The sequence below is a fragment of the Trematomus bernacchii genome, unplaced genomic scaffold (genome assembly GCF_902827165.1).
Source record: "Trematomus bernacchii unplaced genomic scaffold, fTreBer1.1, whole genome shotgun sequence".
In the NCBI taxonomy this organism is placed as follows: domain Eukaryota; kingdom Metazoa; phylum Chordata; class Actinopteri; order Perciformes; family Nototheniidae; genus Trematomus; species Trematomus bernacchii.
The window spans coordinates 300657-326244 of record NW_022987625.1 but is presented as its reverse complement, the minus strand read 5'-3'; the positions used below and the strand labels follow the sequence as shown (position 1 = coordinate 326244).

At 42.4% G+C, this 25588-nt stretch overlaps 1 protein-coding gene across 2 annotated transcripts in view; it reads right to left on the bottom strand.

Moving 5' to 3' along the window:
* Positions 1-25231, bottom strand: part of cmip (c-Maf inducing protein) — a 47631-nt gene extending 22400 nt beyond the window's left edge. The window contains exons 1-4 of one of the 2 annotated variants that reach the window (XR_004556141.1): positions 24236-25231; positions 6752-6877; positions 3324-3374; positions 2641-2802 (exon numbers count right to left, since the gene is read on the bottom strand). Coding sequence is in view for 1 of the 2 variants with exons in the window: in XM_034132942.1 (XP_033988833.1) it covers positions 2641-2802; positions 3324-3374; positions 6752-6877; positions 24236-24559 (663 nt within the window). In the remaining variant the exon portion in view is untranslated. The remainder of the gene's footprint in view (positions 1-2640; positions 2803-3323; positions 3375-6751; positions 6878-24235) is intronic. The other variant, XM_034132942.1, reaches the window with a different exon arrangement.
* Positions 25232-25588: the final 357 nt, after the last annotated feature.

Sequence of the window (25588 nt, the reverse complement as noted above, 5' to 3'; positions counted from 1 at the left end):
CTAACCGGTATCAGTATGTTGTTACTTCGGCATCATTTTTGAAACGTGTATTACAATTAAATCACGGTCAAATATGTTCATCTTGTTGTAGTTGTAGCCCCCTTGCCAGCGATTCTCTCTCTAGTTTAGCATACTCATCCCGACTCAGCCTCGTTGTTGGCCCGGAAAGAACCTCGATTTTATGGGGCCAGAAAAACTGTGAAATAGTACCCGCTAGCCGGTACTACGCTAAGTGGAAATGCAACCAAAAACGGGCCCCGCACGGCTCGGCACGCTTAAAGCGAGCTCCGCGCTGTAGTGGAAATGCGCCATAAGGCTATCGCTATTGGGTAATCCCCTGCGCACCCGCGCAGCACTGAAAACACTTATGGTCCACACCCACCTGCGAGGTGGGCCCCACCTTCGGACTTACTTCCGGTATAAATAGGAAGGAGGTCCGACAATCTGCTCCCTCTTTTCTTCAGCACCCTGGTACTGAAGCACTGTAGAGACTCAGGGTGTTTCTCAATCGCGAGTAAAGCTGCTTCAGAGCCACTATTTCAAGCATACTACGTCATCGAGTGCCGCCGAAGTACTGTTCCAATCTCCAGCATACTTGGAAATCTACCGAGCCTGGCGTACTCCGTTTGGAGAAATATCGAGGCTGCACATGAGTAGACTCCGCGGTCTTCAAATCCCCACAATGCTTTGCGCACGGACCAATTTCCCCAAATCTGTGGCGGAAGATGTAAGGCGGGGCCTCTCATATGACGCACACCTGCACACTTGCTAGCCTGTTCCACTCTTTGTTTTCCGAATGCCAGGAAGTATTCTTGCCTCGCTTCTGAAGCAAGATGCTCGGAAGACATGTGCTACCAAGCAAGCGTACTCGCGATTGAGAAACACCCACTAAAGAGTAAAGGCTCTTTTAAGAGCCACCTCGAAAAAGATCCTTAAACATGAGTGTTAGAGTTTGCTCCTCATGCCAGACAGGGTTTATAATGAGTTATGACCGGCACTCACGATGCGAATCTTGCCTGGGGTCGGAGCACGGGCACGCAGCTCTCGCCCAGTATCAGCAGGTGTCATGTGCTCATTGTCATTGTGCCGGTCTCCCTCTGGCCGACAGATAGCGAAGAGCGGACGCTCTCGCTACTGCGGCCGAGGAGGATGATTGGCCAGTCCAGGAGTCCTACTCCGTCGACCAAGCCCTTGAGTTCCTGGATCCGAGTGCTGGGCAGGAGTCGGAAGACTCCTACCCCGCCTCCATCCACGGATCACCGTGTGGTTTCCCAATCCCGTTTCTCCCCCGGACGGAGGAGACAGAGATGGAGCCTGGTGCCGGCCTGGCCCGGCTGCGGGACCCGCGGTCCCTCTTTCCGCCATCACGGCTCTGCCGTCGATAGGCGGGATCCTGCAGGAACTGCCGGAGATCATCGAAAAGGCAGCCGCCTGGAGAGGTCTCCTCATTCCTCCCGGGTACAGACCGTCAGGAGTGACCCGGTCTGGCCGCGCTTCCCGGCCATCCGGAAGTACCAGGAGGGAGCGGCGGCGGCCCCTAGGAGCCTGAAGGCTCCGGTGTCCTCATACGTCCGCCTCACTAAGGGGTTGACGGTTGTTGGTTTTCCGACAGCGCCTCCCCTGGAGCCGAACCTGGCGGCATTGTTCGGGGTGAAGCAGGCCAGCACGGCAGGCCAGCACGGTCGCTGCACGGCGTCCCTTGCTTTCCTCCCCCGGGGACCAGGTTGTCGTCCTCCAGACTGACCGGATGCACCAGTGTGCCTTCCAGGCGTCTGCAGCGGCGAACAACATCGCTCTGCTGTCTCACTCCATAGTGAGACTATCAGAGCGGCCCTCCATGCCCTCCGAGGCTTCGGAGGAGATAGGCAAGGCTGCCAGCACAGTACTCACCCTGTGCGCATCCGTCACCGTCTCCACGGCGAGGATTGCGGCTTGGGTGACGCAGATTCAGCGCCACCTCTGGCTGCAGCAGGCATCCGTACCAGAGACGGCCAGGAAAGTGCTGCTGGATGCTCCATCAGAGCCCCGCCCCCACTGCTCTGCCCGATGACCCCATGCAGTTGGAGGAACCAGAGTGCCGCGCTGCAGCCTGGCGCCTTGTGTTTCTGATCTTCTGGTTTTTCTGCGAATTCCAATGTTTTTCCATGGACAACTCTCTCTGTTCACCGGAGATTTCTCTGCTAACCCGTTAGCTTCCTGCCATCACTGCCTGCCTTTTTTTGTTTGCATTTTTCATTAAACACCTTGAAAACCTTGCCTGAATCAGCCTCTGCTTTGGGGTCCTTTAAATACTAGAGCATCACACATCAAGCAGAAAATAAATGGTCTTTTGAGCGCAGTGAAAATGTTGTCTTTGAACCAAATGTTTCATTAGAAAAACAACAGATGTCCTGCAGCAGTCCTAAGCAGCCACTACTTGCTCATTGAATTTAATATACATTTTATATCAATGTTGCATTAGTTTTTTCTTGCTGTAAGAAAACAAGGAAATGAATAAAAGGTGTGTGTGTGTGTGTGTGTGTGTGTGTGTGTGTGTGTGTGTGTGTGTGTGTGTGTGTGTGTGTGTGTGTGTGTGTGTGTGTGTGTGTGTGTGTGTGTGTGTGTGTGTGTGTGTGTGTGTGTGTGTGTGTGTGTGTGTACCTCAGCCAGCAGGGTGGAGATGATGTGCAGGGGGGCCTGGTGGATGGACTCGTCTTGCAGGGGGGAGCTCAGAGCCATGTCCACCAGCGCTCTGATCTCCTTCAGAACCACGTCCCAGCGGCTCGGGTTGTTCAGGACCTTCCGGTACTTGTAGATCTTTTTCTGCAGGAACACAATTTGGAATGAAAAGTTGCTCAGATGCTCCGATGTCATTAGGATTGGTTTTTGTGTGAATACTGTTGTGGTATCTTATATGTCATCATTTCTCACATCTTTGTTGTTTCACCTTGGACCTGTTTATTTTTTTCAAAATGGTGGAGTGAAAGCTCATTAACAGAGATGTTTACCTGACAATGCCTGGTAGGTGCTTTCCACATGACAGTGCTGTGGAACAATGTTGAGTGTGGAGGAAATTAAACAACCATAGGAAGCGTGTGAGCTGTAGACTACTTCAGGCATACTGCTTTGTTTAACTGTATTGAGCTTAGTGAGCACAGTGTGACTGTAAGACTGACTCATTGGGCTCTTCAAAGTGCTTTAGAATGGCCTTTCACAACATTTGTAATAAGAAAAGGAAAAATAAGGCTCACAAACAGGACACAAATGTCGTCGGGGGTCCATGACACTTTAATGGGGCTGGTGAAACAAGTTAATTAATAGTTAAAGACAAAGGGTAACCTTACCTTCCACTGCAAAGAGTGAAACCACTGGTCTCTCAAGTAGCTGTTTGCAGCCTGCAACACACACACACACACACACACACACACACACACACACACACACACACACACACACACACACACACACACACACACACACACACACACACACACACACACACACACACACACACACACACACACACACACACACACACACACACACACACACACACACACACACACACACACACACACACACACACACACACACACACACACACACACACACACACACACACACACACACACACACACACACACACACACACACACACGTCAAATGTGGTAGATCAGGTGATAGAAAGCAACCCCACACAAGGTTTTCAGGTGCCTCTCAGTCGACAACATTCTGCAACAGTTTTTCCAAATGAGTAAAAGCTTAAATGTCATTGGTTAGCTAACCCTAACCCTAATGCAAGCCAACATTAAAATGAGCACATTGTTGTACATTCATGTTCTAAAAAACGAATCCATTTTCACATTTTCAGTTCCAGATAAGATTATGTTTCAATTCACAAATGCTTGTTTGTTTATTCATTGTGAACATATTCACAATATACTTCCTGTACTTTTACACTGTACTTTGGAGTTACTGTACTCTATGCATTTATGTTATGAGTTTAGGACTCATTCCTGCAGCACTCTATTAAATGAAATATGTATGCATAAGCAACAATATGAGTTGAATGTCAGGAGGAAAACCCAAATTGGTATTCAACAAACAAAAGGAATGAAAGCCTTGTTAAGATAATGCAGTGTAATCTGCAGTGTCTGGTTGATAAAGAGGAAAGACAAGTTATCAGGCTGGCAGATAATAATATTATTATTAGTTTGTATTATAACTATTGTTAACCATGTGAATAAAACTATATAGAAGCGATTAATCATAATAACTTCATCTATTTTTCTATTTTTTTCAACTTAACTTTGAAACAGTGTAATAGTGAAGAGCCTGAGCCACATGGCTGCCATCCAATCAAACACACCAAACACAGACAGTTGTCAACATGAATAACAACATGTGTTTCTTTCTCAGAGTGGGAGGAAAACAGCAGCAGTGAGTCAGGCAGTAGCCTAGTGTTGGAGCAACATATATAGAGCTATAATATAGCATACTTCTGACCGCAGAGTAATGTCACGATGAGGGCGTAATGTGCTGAGATATTTCTGGCCGATGCGCATATTTTCAGTGTTTCCGTTTCCTGTGTAGTATTTATTGGGTTATTCAGATAAAAATGACAGAATAAAAGGACTAAATGTTCAGTGTGTGTCCTCGCTGCTTGTTTTGGGACACATATTAAGAATCCTTACCGGAGCTTCTGCTGTTTTTGCCGCTGACGGGAGGACCGCTCCGTCCGTGCGTTGCGCTGTGACTCATGCACTTTCTACGCGTAACATTTCATTCATATTACAAAGGTTAATTATGACAGTTCTATTTTATAATGTATGTGAAGCACACTACTTCACTTTACTACCTGCCCCATTGTTTGTTAATAGTAAAACAATTGATGCTAGCAAAACAACCAGTAAAGCTGCAGTTTGTATTAAGAGGAATGGTGCATGGTCCATGTTGATTAGACGGAACAGTGTGTTCAGTACAGTAGCTTCCCTACTGTTTTCAATGTGATAGCTGTTAAGAAATTCATTTATATTTCCTGCTATGAAGGAGTTAAATTAAAAGGGATAATATACTTTTGTGATAAACTTACTAAAGACTACCATGTTGTCTCGCCATTCTTGTCTGCTTTAAATACATCTACAACTCTTTATAATAAGCCTCTTTTAAACCCATTTAATCCCACCATTAAAAAAACCTCTTGCTGACAATAGAGTCAATTCATAAACCATTATGATATAACAAAATATTGCATTTATTATTACTGTGTGAATCCTTAATCCTATAGTGGTGTGTGATTTTTTTAAATGTTTTAAGTGATGCAGCGTTTCAGATGGGAATCCATTAAGTTGACAAGGCCTAATTTATCAAAAGTCTCACATGAACAAGCCAAGTAGATAATATTGATTTTTTTTTTATGCCACGTCAGACAACAGGCAGCTACATAGTTTGGTTTCCCTTGGCAAAAGTTTTGGATAGTAGCTGGTACCTGACACCCCCACCTGGGCCTACTAAGGTGGAGGGAGAACACTGCAGACCTCTGGTTGTTAAGTAAGAGAGAACCCTCCCACACTGACCGTGCTCTGCAGAGGAAACAAAGCGATAGGCTGAGCAGCAATTCTAATTGCCGTAGCCCAAACCAGCACGATGACAGATTGGTATTTCAGTGTCTACTCTGAATTGTTTCAAAGTAGACATGTTATCTCCGTGAATCCGTCTCTTAACGTCTACAACCTTTAGTTTTTTCATGTGAAAATATATTTCAAATGTTCTATTCATTTATAGTATTAACTGAAAAACTGCACCTGGATTCAAGGTTTTCCATTTGCAGGGACCCTGACTGATTCCAGCTTGTGGATAGGAACCAGATTAGCTTTTCTTTCAGAGCACAAACTGAGTGTGTCTGGCAGTGGTCCAACAGCTGGCAGCAGGCATATGCAAACACAACTGATGAGGTGAGTATACACTGTTTGACCCCCACCACCCATAGTTGGATAATTATGTATCACAAGTAATCGGTAACAGTAGCATTTATGCTAACTGAATGGCTCTGGTAATGTAAAGTTGAGAGCCGTCTCTAAGGTGTCCAAAACACGTTCCTGAGTCTCAAACATTACAGACACCAAACTAGAGAGCCCAGCCCTAGCTCTTTTTAGATTATGTTATATTATCATTGAAATATTAGATTCACAGCAGGAGCAAACGCTCGCCTCGGGAGGGAGAGAAAGAGCCAGAGCGTCCACAGCGGAGAATAAACAGAAGGGCAACCATGGCAACCATGCGCGGGAAGTCTTCTTTGCTGCTTTTGTGGCAGGACTACAGCGCCACTTACAGGCCCGGCGTCTCCAGCGCTTTAGAGCGGTCTCGTGTGAACGGACACATTTCTGGTGCCTATTGCGTGTGGACGGAAGACTTTTTTGATATCGATTTCGGTCCGTTTGCGTTATGGTCCTCGTGTGGCTCCAGCCTCAATTAGATTACCCATATCAAGACAGAAAGCCTTGAAAACCTGAAAGGAAGATTATTCTGACCCTTTTTTCCATTATTTTGGGTAAACTGATACTCATAGCAAACACATGTTCCTTATTATTTAACTTCCCTTAAAGGAAATATAGATAAAAACCAAGAAATAGCTAAAGGGTAAAATAATAAGTAAGCAAGACTAAGAGAGTTAGGTATGCAGTGCTCGGAGCATCATTCAGCTGCAAGTCTTCTAAGCTGCCTCTGGAACCTCCAAAGCCAACCAGCTCATACATCTTTGGTCAAAAAGTACCTGCAGCAGGACGGTTCCTCCAGGGAAGCTGAGCTGGACACAGTACTTTGGAGCATTGTCCCATGAAAGGAGCTGCAGGTCTTCTATGGAGCTGTAGGACAACGACGTCTCCATGTAACCAGTGGGCTGCAGAGGAGAGAAAAAGCAAACGGATATTAGTCTGCCACTGTCTATCATTGACATCACATGCTGAATATTAAAACAGAGCCGGAAGAGTACAAGGTGTTTGGAATGGCGGAGTGAGCTGGAAAGACAAAAAGAAATATGTCACGGGCTAAACTGTCATGGGTAAGCCAAATAAAAGCAATCCCTGTTTAAGTGAATCATCATTGAATGAAAGAGTGGAAAATCAATTTAGAAAACACACACACACACACACAATACGAGAGAGTAACAGCCACACACAAAGAACATTTGAAATGTTGACATTAATGAAGGGTATTAAGTCAACTGATTTCACATAACTATATTATAGGGATGTTAAGATTCACCGATTCACATCGGTGCACCGGCATAACGTTCAAGATGCGAGTGCACCGGTTGAAAGAGTGCACATCGGCTACAGTTTGGGTTGAACTCGCGATGCATCGATTGTAGTGTCTTTGCATCGGTAAAAAACCGATTCATTCATATAATATCCTCTCATCCTGTCAGCACTCAGCAGAGACCATCTTTGCTCTTTGCTTCGCACTACGGAGGAGCCACGTCAGTTATTAACAAACATGGAAACGATGCCGTGCTGCTTTAAAGGACACAAGTAGTACGAGGAACTTAGCGACGCACATAAGAGGCGACATGGGGTCTGAAAAGAAAAACCTGAGTCCAATCACTCAGTGAGGTGTTCTGTCAGAGAGTGGTGTTTAGTTTACAGCAGCCTGTGACCAATACTAGTTTAAATGTCTTCCTTACTGTAAGCAGTTATGAAATAGCTGTTTGTGAAAGGTTATTTTCTTTATTGTTCCTATAGAAACCACTGCTTTCTGCTCACTGGTGAGTTAGCCTATGAATGAGTGTTAAGCACATCAGGCTGGCAGTTGTATGGTAGTTGTTATTTGCACATTGTTAATCCTGGGCATCCTTAAATTGTTTAACTGTGAGGATGTTATAAAAGTGGACTGTACTCTGGAGACAGAGAACAGTACAAAGGACTTGTGAAAAGGCCAGTTTGTGAAAGGTCCAAATGGTTGTTTTTTAAGGTAAAAAAGGAAACAGCATGATGGGATGTGCAGTACTAGTAGAGAGAACCAAATATGTAAAGTACTTTTTTGTTAATTTATGATTTGCTGCATATAAGGAATAAAACTAAATCCTCTGTCGTACCATATTGAAGTATCATTATTTTGCATCGTGTTGTATCGCATCGTATCGCCCCGTATCGCATAATGTTGAATCAAATCGTATCGAACTGTATTGCAACAGGGGTGAATCGTATCGTATCGCATCGCCCGGTACTTCAAAGGTATCGTTAATGTATCATATCGTTGGCATCGCATCGGCCTTAGTGATGGAGATGCACATCCTTACTCTATTAGGTTTGTTGAAAGCAATAATATTAAGTTGAACCAAATATTTTTATTTAAACTTAATATGATTGCTTTCAACTAACCTAATAGAGTTACATGTGAAATCTGTTGACATAATACATTTAATTAAGTCAACGTTTCAGTTTTTTCAGTGATGTCTTATTGTAGGCCAACTATTATTTAACATTTTGCTTTTCGGTCAGTGTAATGCACAAATGTGAGTTAATGAAACACCAGTTGATTTCCCAGAAGTAAGTGCACTGAATGACTTGGTTCCAACGAATGTTGATGGGGGAGCAAAAAGCTGCAGCCTACTGAGGAAACAATGCTTTTTAGAGCTCTTTAGAACCATTTTTATTTTATTTTCATTTTCTGCTGAACACGTTGAGCAAACATTTTGTAAACTGAAACACAGGGGGTGTTTCTCAATCTCGAGTACGCTTGCTTGGTAGCACATGTCTTCCGAGCGTCTTGCTTCAGAAGCGAGTCAAGAATCCTTCCTGGCATTCGGAAAACAAAGAGTGGAACAAGCTAGCAAGTGTGCAGGTGTGCTTCATATGAGAGGCCCCGCCTCTTACATCTTCCGCCACAGATTTGGGGAAATTGGTCCGTGCGCAAAGCATTGTGGGGATTTTAAGACCGCGGAGTCTACTCATGTGCAGCCTCGATATTTCTCCAAACGGAGTACGCCGGGCTCGGTAGATTTCCAAGTATACTAGAGATTGGAACAGTACTTCGGCGGCACTCGATGACGTAGTATGCTTGAAATAGTGGCTCTGGAGCAGCTTTACTCGACATTGAGAAACACCCACAGCCTAGAACTCTCTTTCTACACACAACTACTTTAGCTGTCAAAAACACTATAAGCGCCTTCATGGAAAACATTGTCAAAAAGTGTGTGCATTGGGCCACAGAGTGGCTGTCTGTCCGTCCGTCCGTCCGTCCGTCTGTCTGTCCGTCCGTCCGTCTGTGTCCGTCCGTCCGTCTGTGTCTGTCTCTCTGTCTGTGTCTGTCTGTCTGTGTGTCTGCCTGCCTGTCTGTCTGTCTGCCTGTCTGCCATCACTGTTAATGTTGTTTTTAAATAGGCAGAGCAGAATGGAGACGAACAGAAAGGACTTCAATTTTGTGATAATCAGCTGTGGTTACCATGGATACTACATCCTGCACCAGAGCATGCAGTGATTGGCTGCCTCCATATCCCTTCCTCCCTCTCACATCCTCCTTACTCTGTCTTTTGTTCCGTTTACTCCACTTGGTTCTTCTCCTGCCTTTCCTCATGCTGTCTCATTCTGTTCTGCTTGCTTTTCATCGTAGAGGAGGGTTGGAGGAGGCTACAGTACATATTGTCTCTTCTGCTAACTGCTGAGTTACCATAGAAACAAGGGGATTATTGTTTCCAGGGAGAAGAAGACAGGGAACAAAACTAAAACAAAGAAAGAAAAGGTGGAAAGAAAGATAGAAGAAACCATGAATAATGCACTGTCATATCAAAATGCTCCAAACATCAGTTATAATCCCTGCAAGCAACAGGGCCCATTCTTAATGATCCAAAAACAGGAGAGAAAAAGCAAAAGGATAAATGTGCACTTTGACTGACTTGGGATCTGTGTTCTGTGTTCCAAAGCATCGACGGCTCTCCGTGACAGCGGCTTTGTTGATGCTTTAGATACGTTTCTGAAAATTGACTTCATGCCAATAATGAAACCCTCAGATTTGTCATGCATTTCTTTATTAAAACACCCCAAGTGCATTCGTTTTTTCCCCAAATATAAAAGAATGTTAGTATTTTAAGTTAATAATAAGTTATTTTTGTGATTAACACAAATAATCTTTTTACTTATCTACCTGCTGAGCTACAGCCACCCAAATTCTCAAACATTGATAAGTAACGTACACAGGAACCCGATTTTAAAAAGGAGAAATGTTGATAAGGTAGTAAATAAATTGCAACAAAACCAGAAACACAATAATCATGGCTTTGGAACGAGAAGATCCAGATCATGGAAACTCAGTCTCACGTCTAGCCAATGGGAGTGTTACAGTGGAAAATGTCATTAGTATCTCCACACTTAGATCCGTATATAACATTCAACCCAACACAACTATAAATAAGATTGTTAATGAGGGAGGCGTGTGGTGCAGTGGACTAGTGCGCTGGTGTTGGGATCAGGGGAGCACAGGTTCAAACCCCACTACAGTCAGCATGTCGTTGTGTCCCTGAGACACTTCACCCCAAACTGCTACTGTGGGGATTTTCCACAGTATTGAGTATGTAAGTCGCTTTGGATAAAAGCGTCTAACAAGTGACATGTCATGTAATGTAATGACCTTGCATAAACAGTTCTGAATATCAATGGAGGATAAGTTAACCTAAACAGTTGCTGTTGTGAGCCTCAGTTATTCCCTGCAGCAGGTCAACGCTCATTATTGGGAAACATTGAAGACACACACTCATACAGTAACGTTGCAAAGTCAATAAGTGGAGTGAACACACCTAAATAACTTTCTATTGTTCACTTATTTAAATAAAGAACAAGTAAGTAGGGAACTGTTTACCAGTTCATATGAAACTATAATGTCAAATCAGAAGTGGTTCATATTCAACCAAATCAGTATGCACTGACATGCACTGCGACAAAGGGCTATCAGATATGCTACAAACAAGCTCACTTGTGAGATGGAGTTATTAAAGTGCAGAGATACTGATGAGGAACTCCAAAAGCTCTTTGCATTGGTCTGCCTGTGCACATCATTTCCTTTGTGCACACTGATAATGGTCAACCACCCGACCTGAGTTTCACTGCAGTTCATGGACCGTCTCACATTTACAATCCTTCTTTACATTTTAAAATAACAATAACTGAAAAGAATGACTACTCTTGTTTCATAAACTCAAACCAGATGTCAGCTTTAGAGTGTGGCTAATCGAAAGAAAGAGGAATTTAAGAATGTTTTTGTGATTTGGCCGACCTGACATTTACAGAGTGGCTTCTTCATGTCAGGCCTCGGTTTCACTTCACATTGTGGTCTGGCCAGGCCTCAGATGAATAAGCATTAGACGTCATTTCAACAAGGCTTGACAATACCTCATGACAGTTAACGTTTTCAACATGACCCCATTTCAACAACTTATCATTCATACTTCCTCATTTAAAAATGTTTATTGTTTTGGACACCATAAACTACAGTCCCTTTTTGGATACATTTGTAACTTGTATTATAGTGGACTTGTTTTAATTGAAACCGAATGAAGCAGCATTGATAAAATACAGAATAACATTGATTGTAAACAGTTGCTTGAACTGTTGCGTTTAACCTCCCATTTTGAACCTGCCATTTGAACTGAAACACGGTTACTGTTAAAGACTACCATTGAAACCTGAACCAGAGTAAATGACAGACTTTTACAAAAGGCAGCCAATGAGAAGAGAGCAGTGTTGTGTCCATGTGTTCATTTGAATGTGTCACATAAGATGAACTGTATAATACATAATCTAGTTTTAGTTCCCACATGACGCAGCAGGCTGAATATCATTTAGCATGTCCTGTCTTTCCCATCAGCCTCTCATTAAATCTTGCTTTGATATTTCTCTAACTACAGAAATCACTCATCATTTCTTTCTTTTGGATTAGGGTCATTTATGGATCATAAAAAAGCTAAAAGAACCCAAACTCAAGGACTCGGCTAGTTTTATGATCTTTGATCTTCTCTGTCAAATGACTTGTTCCAACTGTTCTGTTGACAACGGTAACTAGCAGAATGGCTTGTAGTGGAAAAAACATTCTGGACTTTGTGTGATTTATGACATCCACTTTATCAGACATAAAATGACTGTTTACAATTGATTCAATTGATTGTATGGCACATGTGAAATATTCCAGTCTGGAATGGAAACACCCAACAACAAGTTTGGCTTTGAGTTATGAGCTGGACTATTTCATGGCTGATTACACTAATGATCTTAAAGAGTATAATTAAAAGAATATGAGTAAATTCACTCTCTATCGCCAAATAGGGTTAAACTCCTTCTGGGAGATGAAATACAAAAATCACACCATATCAGAATCAGAATCGTTTTTAAGGAATTTGAATTTGGGGGACTCATTACAAAATGTCATGATTGGCCAGGGGCAGCACTGTGTAAAACAAAACAAAATAAATGTTATGACATCTATTTGTTTTAACTATTTTACGACTATTATAACAAATGAAAAATAAAGGCAATATTTACACAAAATATAATTATGTGAGAAACTCAGTAAATGCAAATAGAATAAAATATGAAAAATATTATATACTGTATTATACTATATTCAAAGTGGAGCTGTGCTGATTTAAAAGAGGTAGTGTGGAGAAGAAATATGCAACATGTGCAGGATTTACATTTGTTTAAAGAACAAGATACTGTTAGCATGATGTGCATTAATAATAAACCATTGGTGAGAAAAAAGATCTTCGCAGGGGACGCTTCAGAAGTTTCAACTGTCCATTCTCCTATTTTTGTGCACAGTCCGGTCCAGTTTGTGACATCTGCACTTGTTTGCACATATTAATGGACCCAGCATGTAGGGGTGTCACAGTAACAGAACTTTAGAAGTCGATAACAAAACTATTGAAATTCATTAATGTGAAATAACTTACCTTTGCCTAAAACAAATGTTAAAGGTGGGGTAGGTAATTTTGGAGAAACCGGCTCGAGATCGCTAGAATTTGAAAATACACAGCCGGAAAAAATCTGCCACTTCCTTATAGAGCCCCTCCTCCAACACACACGAACGCGCACATGACCAATGAGGGCACGAGATAAGTTTGTGCACAGATGGAAGGCTGACAGGCAGGTAGGCCATCCAGTTATTTTAGCCGGGCCGGCTAAAATGATTGGTTGTGCTTTTTACAGTACTACAGCTTCCACAGATGACATTTTTTTATGGATTTTTTGTCAAAGCACTTAAGATATTCATTGCTATCGGGATGTTAAGAGCATTCCATGGAATATAACAAAAAGTGTATCTCTTTAAGTGATTAGAGCATGAATGCACCACTGCAAATGTAGACATTTTTTTTTCCAGAATTTTGGTATCGAGTACATTTGGAGAGACATCCCTAGATAGAGCACTCTATAAAGTCATGGTATGTGTTTAGTGTTTCCCCTCCCATTGTCTTGGAGGGGCGCTGCGCCCTGCCAACAGAGCCCCGCGCCCCCCCTGAAATTCGAAGTGTTTAAAAAAAAGAAAATAAATTGTAATTTTCTTTTTTAATATATATATATATATATATATATATATATATATATATAGCACCAAATTGCAACTAATCTATATCTACTGTCACTGTTCACATTGATCATGTGCTCTTTTATTAAATAAACTAAACGCTTTCATTTGAAGTTGTGAGTTTAGTGTTTTTGACCCTAAGAAACACTGATGCATTCATCAATAACTAGAATCCACAGCTCCTCCCTCTACTCCAGAGGATTTAAAAAAAATATATCCCAATGACAACCCCCCCCCCCCCCCCCTCCCCCGCTCAGGCAGCACCCCCCCCCCCCCCCAAAGCAGTAAACCTAGGGGAAACACTGTGTTATTAAAAGCTATTCTAGAAGTCATCCGGCTATTTGGTTCCTGCAGTCCACTGGTTTAAGGTTCAGATGTAACAAATACATCACTGTATCATGGTCACACGTTACATAGCACTCAGTTATAGAAGGGAGTAGTGTGACCACACATTTTCCCTCAAAGACATGACTAACAACTGTCAGGCTGCAGTCTTCACTCCCTGTCAATAGCTTTTTTTCCATACAATCTTGTTTGGTGTCTTTATTTTCGTTCACATTATCCAATATTCGCAGAAACACAAAACAAAGAATGAATCCAATTTCAATCTATTGCAAATATCATAAATCAATATGGCAGAGAGCGACATCATTCCTGACTATAACTCAACTCTTTGCCAAATGGCTGCATTGTTCAAACAAAACTGGGTGGATCCAGTATTTGAATATGAACATGTACTGCATTCTGTCCTTGAGGCCTGCTGTGTGTGTGTGTGTGTGTGTGTGTGTGTGTGTGTGTGTGTGTGTGTGTGTGTGTGTGTGTGTGTGTGTGTGTGTGTGTGTGTGTGTGTGTGTGTGTGTGTGTGTGTGTGTGTGTGTGTGTGTGTGTGTGTGTGCTTGTAGTCACCGCATGTCGTTTCTCTTCCCTTTACTTTGCATTAAAACAATACGACCAACCAGCTCTGGCAGTTATGTGTTGCTGCTTCTGCTTGAGGGGCAATGCAACCTGCCTTTTTTTCACTTGATCTGGATGTTTACATTATTTGCAATATCCTTTGTTTCTCACTAGCTAAACCACACTGCTCTGGTGGGCTACATGGCCCATTTTAGCATTTGTGTCCACAGATTGCAGTTTCCACAGAGTACTTTCATACTATTTTAAAGGACAATTCAACCTTTGGTTCGGTTTAGTCCTGCAGTTCAGGAGGGTTTGCTTCTTTTGTAGAACCAGAAACTAATCACATCCTGAGTGTTGACTAAGTTAACAGATAACTGATATTAGGATTACAGCCATTGTTTGGGATAAAGGTTTATTGAAAGAGAACAAGGTTGATGTTTCCACCCACAGTTGTAAAAACTGTATTTCCTTTTTTATAGAAGTGAGAGGAGCTACTCGAGCTGAGCTGTAGTGCTAAAGGTACAACACATATTCAACAGGTTGTCCTCAGTGAGCCTCAATACTGACAAAGGAATGAACACATCCTTCCACTTAAAAATAAAAAGTGTAATTATTTAGCAATAGAATGCTCAGTGTTTCAATTCAATACATTTAAGGGTTATGCTGCCACTAGCATACTTGGTCTGGTTTGACCAGTAGCCTAGAAGAGGACACTTTTTGCCCTTTCCCATGTGAATAAAACAAACGGTGCTATTTGAAGTTGTTTCCTTAAGTTGTAAAAACGTACATAAAGAAACATTAGTAGAGGACTCTCAAGCCTCCCTGATTGATTTCTGAAAGGCTCCTGACTCTTGCCTCACAACAAGCCTCTCATGCTCGCAGCACATCCTTTCATCGCAGGCCTTTAGTGAGCAACGCGCCACACAGGAAGTGCTGGCTTGCTCTAGCGTCATTCTGACACACAAATGTGATGTAAGTTAGGTTTCTGACTTCAGACCTAGCAGGCATGTCTTTCAAAGGAAAGAAGAAGGAGTCACAACTCTCAAAAGCAACACCCACACATATGTTGGTTCTTTCTTGAATGAGTGGAAATAAACAATAGAAATTCATACTGATAATGTCATTTGAAACCCTAACTTTTCAAAAGGAAAATAAAACATGAAGATGGCCTGATTAAAACAGGATTCTTGATGTTTGTAATGCAGCTCTCTTGGCAGCCATGCTCACATTTACAAAGCCCTTTTCTCACAACCATTCCAATTATTTGCTGTGCGTTGGATGTTGTTGGAGATGCAGTTTCAGCGCTCTTTGCCTCCTTGTTGGAAAAAGTCACTCCGTAAGAGAGCACAGCAAATTGGTCAGCATTGTTCTTCTGCCCACATAACCACTCTGTTCAAACAGAGCACAACAACCCCACTCAGGAAATGCACATTCATGCTTCACCCTGAATGCTTCTCTTCCGTACAGTTAAGTCTTTATGAAACAAAGAATATGTGACATCGTGGTCAATCCAAACTCTCAAACACATGAACGCTGTGCACGGGTGTCACCATCCGCACACGTACACACAAGTCAAAGGAATCTCTGGATAAATCACCCACATGAACAACATAATGTCTACCACTGGAGTCTATACCGTTCCAGTTTCCTACAATAATAAATACAAAGAACACTATGGTTCACTTAGGGACAGCTTATGAGAAATGACACCATATTGAACCATAATGTCTAAAAGCGACAAAGTGCGTTGTTAGCTCACACATCTACAACATTTCCATTAGTCTCTGAGCGTTTTACATGATTTATGATTGTCAGTCCCGGTCGGTCAGTGACTCCCAGCATTTGGCTCTTATGCGAGATCCTTGGAATGGCAATGCTTAAAAAGGACTATATAGTAATGTCTTTGAAGGCAGACACCATATAAACAATGTAGTATGGGAAGAAACATAGAAGGAAAGCTATTAATAAAACTCCTGGTGAAGTGTGATTTTAGTCAAACTTGTGTGCGAGGTCAAGAATGAACTTTATGCTCAAACACACCCCAATCATTTGACACCAATATTAGTATTGGACAAATCTGCAAATTCCAAGATAATGTTAAAATGCACTTTTTTTGTGCAGTGGCAAAGTTGTCTTAGATTCTTTTTTTGAGTCTTTCTGTGTTTAGCAACTACTGTGTGGTTTAGTTCTGTTAACGTATTCATTGAGACAATGGCTAATAATCTTCATTACATTTCTGTTAATGCACTGATCCTCTGACTTTCTGATTCACAAATCAGACTCCCCACTTCAAGTTGAATGCACTAAACATCTTGCTATATTAAAGAGCTACAGATCTGTCTATTTACCAAACTCATAATGATGAGTTGGAACTTTATTTTAATACATTACCTAAAAACAGAACATCACAAGCCAGCTGATGTGGTGGATTGCAAGAGACTGTGAAGGTTTAATAAAGTGCTCACTAAATGTATTGAGCTTTTTATTTCTACTGATAAAACACAAAGTTAATAATACAACAATCCAGTCTATAAAAGTTTGTAATAATTAGCAGCTTGTTACACTGTCTATTAGCCAATTGAAACCAATGTAAGTATATCATCTTCAAAAGTAGATCTTCCCATTTAAAATGAAATGACCTTTCATTGTCCTAATGACAAGTGAGCTGGCAATACAACACCCCAGTAATGAGTATTTGAGGTCAAAACTGCAATACACCGTCCATGTATTTTGACTGAAGAGATGTAGAAATAGACTTCCTGCCTGTGCCTGAGTGTTGCAACGGTTTCCCACTGCAACCACAATCAATAAAGAATCACTTATATGTAGTGGAGCTTAAAGCACATCTGTTAAAACCACATCAGGAAATGTGATCAGAGAATAAAAGCAACAAGTTATTTCAATGGACGTCTTTGGATGTCAGAAAAACGTACGAAGGGCTGGGCCACTCACTGAGGTGAGCTATATTGCCTCATAAATTGCTTGATACTTGAATATGCTTTAATAAAAACTGCCTCCGTCAGCTCTCCATAGGGTTTTATATATTTAGATACAAACAGTGTTGCAGCTCGTCCCTTAAAACAGAAGCCTCAGATTGTAAGGGGAAATATGAGGGTATATTTCAAGCTGGTTATGCAAATAAGTTATTGGGCTTCTCTTATCAACTAATATTTGTTGGAAAATCTTTTCAACTTTAATTGACTGAATGTATTTGAAACTCAGGCTTAATAACACACACATTCTGTGTAATATATTTGATCATAGTTAAGTGGTACAAGACACAAGTTTCATGTGTGGGCCATATTCCATTATACTTTTAGAAATGAGCTTAGGGCCCATTTAAAATGGACCACGGGCCACAGTTGGTCCCCGGGCTGTAGTTTGGACACCCCTGCAGTAGATGTACGGCCAATGATGAGCAAGTCAATGCTGACTGATGCTGCCTACTTGCCTCCGATCTGTGGAAGGCCATCCAGTAGTTGCTCTTCTTATCAGTCATCAGGCCATACACAAGGCTGGTTTTGGTGTCATGTTTTCTACACAAAATGGTTGCTGTATGCTTTGGTCAAAATGATTTATAATAAGTATCCCTGGCAGAGGGGATTCTATCTTTCTTTCTATCTTTGGCTGTATATCAAATAAAGGCAAAAAGGCCTCCCAAAAAAGAAATACAGATAGAGAAATCTCTGTAAATGTTGTTGACAACTGTCAACAGAAATGAGTACACCTTGTGTATTGATGAAGAGCAAAATGTAAAGCCCCTAGTATCACAATAACACAACAGCATTTATTGTGCTGTCTTGCTTTGTACCAATGTATAGATGTAAAAACAATGTGACGAAAGGTCATAATGATAAACTTACAGGGAATGATCACATTTACATCTGCAGCTCCTCTCTTCTTCACAGAGATGTATTACAGCTCAATGTGTAGCTGTCTACAACTTTAGTGCTCTGAAAAGTCACTTTATACTCATTAGCCGCGTTCACACCGGAGTACTTTCACCGTACTTTTCGCGTTTTAGTTCCGTGAGTACCCCTTATGTCGCGTTCACACCAACAATCGTACTAAATCTCGGGTACTTTTACCCCCATTTTTAGAGCCAGCTCAGAGAGCGTACTTTTCTGTGGGTGAAAAGTGCTCCAAAAGTGCCCCAGTGCTGATTGGCTGGGCGAATTGCAAACCACGCCCGTACAACTCTGAAAATGTTGTGTGGAGACGCCATTGTTTTTCCTCGCTACAAAAACACAACGCTCCGTGCGTTGTGTTTGTTTTTGAAAGCAGTTATGGCAAGCATCAAGAAATGATGAGGAGGTGTCGGCGCTTCTGGAGATCTACGCAGAGGAGGCGACCCAGGGAATGCTACTGAAGCCAGTTCGGTAGCTTTCACTCGACCTGGGAATTGTGCACAGCCCCACACCGGCTAAAAATAAAGAAACTCAGGCAGGACTACAAACGGCGGATTCAGTGGCCAACGATGACTACCACGACGAAGGTAAAATCAACTACATGCACTGGGGTTTTAATCTGCACAATAATGGTCTCAGATGTACTTTTATTTGCTCAGTAGATCAAGCTAGCCATGCTAGGCTCCGAGCTAGCTACATCTAGCTAGCTAGATATTCTCGGCCGCTCTGAAAACGTTTTGACTTGTGAATAACTGTGCAGTGTTTCTGTAATTTGCTTCACTAACTCATGGCACTAATCGTGTGTTTCAGGCGAGGATGGACAACTCTCGGGATTGGAAACAAGCGAGCTTTGCATTCTAGATCACAGCGCTAGCTCGTCCTCCTTACCAGCAACCAAACGCAAAGGTACACACACTGTAACTTTGTCTTGAAAGAACGTTACGCATCGAACTGATGTTCACAATCATGTTTATTTCATAATATTCATCATATTTTATGTTTAACTTGCCTCAACAACATTAAACAAAGTTCAAGCATACATGAAGCACTCTTCAAAAAGGAACAATCCTCCGTGTTTGAACCTCTTGAATCGCTGCATAGCCGATTTATTTGGACTGGATTATCCCAGAGAGGCCAAACATTCTTTATAACACAGTTTCAGATTTGTGAAACCTTAATTCTATTTGTGAAAATACAAAAAAGGGAGATTTCAGTGCTTTTTTTACATGTAGACCACATTAGACCAGGTCCTGATCTAAAACCACTATACCTAGACTCATCAAATCTGGACTGGATTATCCCAGAGGGTCTAAACATTCTTTAGAACACAGTTTCAGATTTGTGAAACCTTAATTCTATTTGTGAAAATACAAAAAAACATTCCTAGTATGTTGTAAAACTACATGGCGACTAAACAGATCTTGTATCTTGCTTATTTTCCCCTCTTAGGAAAGCGGACACGGGATGCGAATGTCTTTGACACCGCCCAGGCGTTGGAGGACCGGCGTGCCGTGGTGAATGAGTCGCTGCGTGGAGATCAGATGGTGCTGTTCACCAAGGCCCAGGAAACGGAGGACAAGATGCTCACCTCGATGGAGCGCCAGGCAGAAGTGTTCAAGCAGCAGATGGAGCGCCAGCAGCACCAGGATGAAGTGTGGGCGCTGCGCCATGAGGAAGCGTCGGCGCAGCGGCAGGATGAGCGACAAACTGCATTTAATAACAGTTTATTTGGTATAGTTTTTGTAAATGTAAATACTGACACACGACACACAACGTTGCACTAAGGTGTGTATGCTGCTGAGAATATCCCTACACCTGGGACAGTTTATTTTATATTGTTATTACTGTTATGACTTTATTTTATATATAATGTTTACTGACATGTACAACTGACACTTTATTTACATTTAAAATTGTTCTATTTAATGTTATGTCTTGAGAGTGCAATAAAGAAAACCGACATGGCGATTAAGCTTATTTCTCCTGACACTTTATCTTTTGTGACCTGTGTAGCATCCTATACATCACATGCAAGTGATTATTCTGATACCATCATGTTTCATCGGTTATAAACTGGCAAAGCTTTATTTGTCATTTATTTATCATCAATGTTGCAACCTTGTGGGGGAATGGCAGGGGCACATACACAAATATGATAATTTATATCATTTTAAATATTATTTTACCTAAACTTTTAATTCCCCCCCATTTCACACAACACAACATGGAGTCCACTATGGGCCAAAACTAACATGTATGTTTGCATAGTGTTTATGGCAGACGGATGCAGTGGGTCTCAGGAAGATATATAATAAAGGTGGGTTTGCTGCTGAGACTCCCTACAGCTGGGACAGTTTATTTTATATATATATATTTATTAGGGCTGTCAGTCGATTAAAATATTTAATCGCGATTAATCGCATGATTGTCCATAGTTAATCGCGATTAATCGCAAATTAATCGCACATTTTTTATCTGTTCTAAATGTACCTTAGAGGGATATTTTTCAAGTTTTTAATACTCTTATCAACATATGAGTGGACAACTATGCTTTATATGTTTGTTTATTATCATTTGAACAATGACAAATATTCTCATGAATATTAAACACAACAACCTCTGAACATTACAAATATTCGCCTCAATTCAACCTAGAACCTCTCTCATACAATACTGTGTGTGTGTGTGTGTGTGTGTGTGTGTGTGTGAATGTGGAGGATCGTTGGAGCTATGTGCAGCTCAAGGCATATATGCCTGTGTGTATGAGCTGTGTTGCGGCACTATCTGTGCTGAGTGTGCTGTCTGGCTACCTGCATAAAGTCAAGTGCTCGGCGCAGTTGTCGGCGAAATGTCGCTCCTCTGTTTTCATTGAAACAGCTCCTTATATCCGTTAGCTCAGCTAGGTAGCACCAGATGCTAACAACAACACGTAAGGTGTGCTTCGCTCGCGCCACACATACACACACCCTCCCGGTCCTCCCGATGGCCAGTCCGGGCCTGCCGGTGAGCGTGGAAGTGTGGTCTGCTACAAGCGGGCAGCAGGAGCGGGGCTGTCAGCATCAGCTTGTAGATGGTATTTTAAACTCGATGCGCTCTGAAACTACGGCGGCCGAGGACAAAAAATACACATGCGTTAATCGCGTTAAAATAATTAGTGGCGTTAATTTTTTTTTGCGTTAACGCGTTATTAACGCGTTAACTTGACAGCCCTAATATTTATATTACTGTTATTATATAGTACAACTGACACTTTATTTTATATTGACAATGTTTACTGACATGTACAACTGACACTTTAGTTACATTTAAAATATTTCTATTTAATGTTATGTCTTGAGAGTGCAATAAAGAAAACCGACATGGCGATTAAACAGATCCTGTATCAGCCATCCTACGGTGAAACATGGCAGTCATGTGTGCTTTCCGTCGGCCAATCCTTTTCCTAAAGCTTTTGAACTGCCTTTGATGCTGAAGAAACTTTGCGATTATAGCATTCGACGTGTGGCGGCTCCGGATTTTTGTCGGACGCCTAATAGGCTCAGGCTCTGGTCGCATTAACGAAGTTACAAAGCTGTATAACATGAGCACAAACAGCACAACTCCAGTCGACTCCATCTCCATCATGTCTGAGGTCGGAAGGTAAACAACAGACAGTATACGCGGGAAGTTTTTCTTCTTCTCTTGTTTTGTAGCGGATTGCAAACAACTTTAAGGTGCTTACCGCCACCTACTGTACTTGTAATCTTCCCTCAGGGAAAAGTACTCCGGTGTGAACGCGATCTGTACTAAGTGCCCTGGGGTTAAAAGCGCCAGGGCTCTTAGTGCCGGAACTAAGTACAGGAAAGTACTTGGTGTGAACGCGGCTAATGTTAAGGCCTGAACAACAAACGTCACAGTGAGAAGATAGCAGGTGCAGTAGTGGAGTGTTTAGCAGCTAAAGAGTCGGATATAATATTTATTTCAAGAATTGGTAGAGATCACAATCAGAGCTAAAATAAAAAAAAATGTAAATAAATCTGCTATCCTAGGTTCTAAGGTCAGATGGTAACATTGAAGCGTTCAATCATAACTAATTATACTAAAATATTGACATGCAGTCTACCTTATTACCCTAAAACTATAGTATCCGATTCAGTGATCAAACGGATCAGCATCATTTATGGCAGTGTGCTCTGATGGGGATGCAGAGAGTCAGCAGTGACACTGAGCCCGGTGTGTGTTATCAACAGGGACTGTTTTAATTAAAAGCCACTGTATGCTAACGTGAGGCACCAGAGCCAATGAGCTACTGCTTCTACTACAATAAATCTGTCCAGGCTACAGAAAAAAACATCCACACGTCTTTTCTGCCAAAATTAAGGTCTCCAAGACATTGCACACTGCAGTAAGCTTGAGCTCACTCTGGGTGTGATTAGCAGACTTCCAAAGCTTCCATCGTCGGTATGTTGATAAAACAAGGGGCCTGGCTTTGAGGAAAATGTCAGAGGCGTTGATAATAACAGAAGGGGAAATAAAGGCTTTTATGATTTTGGCATTATTCAACGGAATTACTCAAAATTACAGTTGGTTACAGAGATATGACTCCCTTTGTGATTAATAATGACACTTTGTGTATTCTTCCTCTTGGCTGGCATATAGTTATTGTGTTAAAGTTATAGGATGGAAAATAAAGATCATATGTATAAAGACACAATATTACATTTTTAGGCACTAAGGGTCTATAAATCAAAACATTGTTGTCTTGACAACAATTTTAATCATCGTAGTTAGCTTCTCTCGGTTAGGATTCCTTGAGTGTTCATCGTTCCGGAGCCAGATAATCCACAGGAAAAACAAACAGAGCCGGTGACTGAAAGCGATAAAAACTGTGAACAAAGCAGGGCTGTAATATCAGAGCTGCTCCTGCTAACAATAGCGTGGCCTGTTTCTCTACTTCAGACTGATTTAAGTCCTTCATCTCGTTAAAATAAATATTTTAAAATAAAGAAACATCTAAAAAAGCGTCAAGAGAACTGTTGTCTGAAACTTGATACAAATCAATTTATGACAGCTCCTGGCAGACAGCGTTGATCAATGGTACCATTATAGGAGACTTGGGAAGATAACTGCATTGACCAAACTTTCCCTGGGTTTGCAATTTGTTGGAAATATGTGTTATAATGTAAAAACTCAACTTGACCAAAAATAACATAGATATAGTAGGAAAAGTAAAAAATGTACATCCTATGTTTAAGAGAAATAATGATACATTTTTGTGATGTTTTGGTTCTGCTGAAGTTTGGATTGCTTAAAAAGGTAGAGTATATCCTCTATTGTAATTATTACTCAACCACTGGTTAACATATCTATATTTTTTTATCATTGAAACTTTATCAGAGCATCCCCCTCCCTCCGACAGGCAGGAAGCAGCACATGACCACAGGTGGTTCTGGAGCAGGAGCTTTAACTGGGTTCATATCACAGAACAGGACACGTTGACCCCCTGCTAATGGATTTTTCCCCCAGGGTCTATAAACTGGATTTTGTTTGTTTTATTACTCAATGACCTATACAAAAACACCCACACATACACGCTAACACTTCAGGAACCTCCATACACGTGTCGACTGGTCACAGGCAAGAGAACATGTGTTGTGCAGGGATGGGGGGGGTTCAGGGATTGGGGGGGGGGGGGGGGGGGGGGGGGGGGGGTCAGGCCACAGCGGCGCACCGCTGCCTTCCGCTAAACTGCGTCAACAACACAGTGTGCGTAATCTCGGTGCGAGGCTGCGTCCAGACAAGAAAAGACAAACACCGAAATTGCCTTTGGAATGTGTAACACAGCATAATATAGTCTCACACACACACACACACACACACACAGTTGGCGAAGAGCAACTCACGGTGGCGGATGACAGGCTGCTGTCTGTGAGCGCGAGGTGGTGCGGCTCCCATCTCCGCAGGAACTTGGAGGTGAGGATCTTGCTGAGGAAGGTGCGGGGGTGTTTGACCACGCACACCTGGATGTCCCCCTCGTGCAGCAGCTTGTAGCGCATGCCGCTGCTGCTGCAGTGAAGCAGGGTCCTCTTGCCCAGCCCCGCGCTCGGCTTGCTGTTGTTGTTCCCCTCCGACATCTCCCCCAGCAGAGGCTTGTTCTCCTCGCACTGATAGAACTGGTTGTTGTGCAGATCGTTAGCCCCCCCCCCGCCGCCGCTGTTGAAATCCATAGTTTAATAATCCAACAGTTTATTGTTTCCAAATGTTCCTCTCAGGGGGGAGGGGTGAACTCGTCGAAACGATACAAGAATCCTTCGTGTATATATCAAATAGAAATGGATAAGGTCGCTGGGATCGAGCTGGAGGGGGGTACCTACCTACCGACCTGGGGTCTGTAGACGCGGCAGACAGGCGCAGAATGCCGCAGACAGCGTCCTATGTCCGGATCTCCAGCCGGGGGAAGGTTTTTATGATACAGTGTAAATAATCCACCATTTTCCTCCCGCACAATGCCCCATAAATTGTCTCCACTGTGCGCGTCTCGCCTCCACCCCCCACCACCGACGAGCTATTCAATATGTTAGGGCCATGGCCTTATCCATTCCGTCCGACCCAGTGCCAAACACAATAATCCACCGCGAGGAACACATGGGAATGAAGAGAAAAGTGAGGAAATATCCAATGGCGGCGGCTCAGGGCTCATCCGGGGGGTTTGTGGTCATTACAGGCTCACTGGCACGATTTCCTTTTATTCAGTCTTTCGCCTATCTTGGTGTAAAGGAGCCAGCACTCTCCAGTTGCGCCGCGCCGATTGGTCCCTGCTCGTTCATGTGATACCGGACTGACGTCAATGGGGAGGCGAGCGGATGAGCCGTGTGTCTTTTGCCTTGACTGTCTGCGGAGGGCGCACGCTCCCCCACCCCTCACCCCCACCCCTCCTTCTCCACCTCACCAACTCCTCCTCCCCCCTGCGCACGAAAACATGGAGGAGGGCGCTGGGCCTGGTTTCTTCCTGTCCCTGGAAATGATGCAGCTTGTGGATATCCACATCATTTCCAAGGAAGCCGTTCAGAGCAGAAGAAGGCGCTGCCGATGACGCATTGATCTGTGTGCGTTTCTTAAGAAAACATTAAAAAGAGTAGGCCTATTAGGCTTTTTATTATTCATAAATATAGAACTTTATGAGTTGTCATCAATCATTATAGGCTTTACGCATCCGATGAGGTAAGATATTGAAACAATTATTTTCTGAAATTAAT